Genomic DNA, 1,786 nt, shown 5'->3' on the forward strand with positions numbered 1-1,786 from the left:
ATCTTTTCAAATTATATTCTACATATGTACTGACTCACTTCTAATTCTTGCAGTAACGTCTACCTCGCACTAATCCGAGCAAATATACTTGGAGGATATTTTTGGTGAGTAGCCAATGTGGAATGGGTCGCGACCTACAGGTAGCATTTTCGACAATCTGACTGCCTTCTAGATAGTCTTTTTTTATTATCTTGACACGTCTTTTAATCTCCTCGCCTAATGATAATCATTTATTGGATCTATTCATACTGATTAATTGCAGTATTTACAGATGTACCAGGATATTTCCGCCCTTACTCCTGAAGAGAGCTTCATTCGTTTTAAAGAATTCAACTCCGGGCCAGGACCTTCAGCGGAGTGGCTGGCAAAGAAGAAAAAGTTGAGAGATGCATGGCTCACATCTCAACGTAAGACGACGACGACGACGACGACAGCGCCACCCTCTGATCGATCCACTACCATTCGTTTCGCAGTACTTGGATTCCTCGCTTTGATAACGATCATCTCGTAAGGATTTTTTTTGCAAACACTTTTTTCAGTCTATTTGTGAGCTTTTTGAAATTCGTTGCAAAATGTTTTCTGCTATTATCATTATTTCTGCTCAGACCTGGGCTGTGAAACGAAACGCTGCGAAACAGCAAAGGAAGCGTGACCGCGGAGTCCAGGAACATCAAGAACTACTCGAGCAATCTATTCGCCCGAGGTCTTTGCTGCTCGACATAGAAAATTAAAAATATTTATTAAATTTATTGTGTATGTAAATTCCAATAAACATCTTCCTCTGTTGTCTTCTCACTGTACTGTTCTACAACTCCATACGAGCTACCTGGAACACACCTTATTACAGAAATTCTACAGAAAATCAAACACAATATTCTAACCTTGTTTAGACCCGTCCATCGAGAGGTTGAATGCTTTTCTACCTCGATTATTTTTCTTGATCTTCTTCCAGCTGGCACACGTCACGCGGCATCTTGAACATATAATTAACATGGACATATAATTTCTAGTCATTATTTATTCTATTAATATCGCTGTATTACAATATATATTCCGTTTTGCTTGTAGCATTACTTTTTAAAAAAATTTTATTATCTATTTATTATATCGTATTATTTTAATTTATTTATTAGTTTATTTGTTTTTTAAATTCTTTCTATTATTACACCCAAATTCTGATTGCTGTGTGGGCAGCTATACTGCTAGGAACGAGAAGAGGGGATCGTTTTTGGGAAGGTCTGCGAGGGGGTGATCGTTTTTAGGAGGGATTTTTCCCAACTACACGCTTGACCCTGATGATAACTACTGTAATAGTTAGCTGCTAGATCATTTCTAGGCGTAAAAATAGATATTTGTTTACATTCAGTGCGATTTTTCTTTACGGTCTAGAACAACAAGACTACATGTAATAAATAATGCATCAGTTGTGCAAATACTTGCAGAGGGCAAGAACGAGTCTGTTCCATATTGGGTGTTCATTTGAGACCTCTGAAAAAATTTCAGTGTCCGCCTGATTTCCTATCAAAATACGTAGTCTGGGTAATTCTCGCCGCAGTAATCTTTATGCTCTGTATTCTCTGTTGCGTCGCCGGCATAACATCTGCAATTTTGTAAGTAAAGAAGATTGTATTCAATTCATTTCTTATCGGGTAATAGTGAAACTGAAGGGGAAAGCATCACTTCAAGGAACAGAAAAGCAGAAGTGGAAAGAATGAATCAACTATGTAAGATACCTTACATCTCATTGCTCCCTACGGCCAGTAAGGTTAGCACTATTAGAAAATCA

At 37.8% G+C, this 1,786-nt stretch overlaps 1 protein-coding gene across 2 annotated transcripts; it reads left to right on the forward strand.

Moving 5' to 3' along the window:
• Positions 1–271: 271 nt before the first annotated feature.
• RB195_010198 (uncharacterized protein) lies at positions 272–618 on the forward strand (the record flags this gene model as incomplete). Of its 2 annotated transcripts, XM_064191082.1 has the most annotated exons (2): positions 272–507; positions 606–618. In XM_064191082.1, the coding sequence occupies 2 exons, from the start codon at positions 272–274 to the stop codon at positions 616–618; spliced, it is 249 nt and encodes an 82-aa protein (XP_064048664.1). The 2 variants fall into 2 exon arrangements, with proteins under 2 accessions (XP_064048664.1, XP_064048665.1); XM_064191081.1 differs by lacking the exon at positions 606–618 and having other exon boundaries at positions 272–511.
• Between the last annotated feature and the right edge of the window lie 1,168 nt (positions 619–1,786).

Source organism: Necator americanus, chromosome III (genome assembly GCF_031761385.1).
Source record: "Necator americanus strain Aroian chromosome III, whole genome shotgun sequence".
NCBI classification, from domain to species: Eukaryota; Metazoa; Nematoda; class Chromadorea; order Rhabditida; family Ancylostomatidae; genus Necator; species Necator americanus.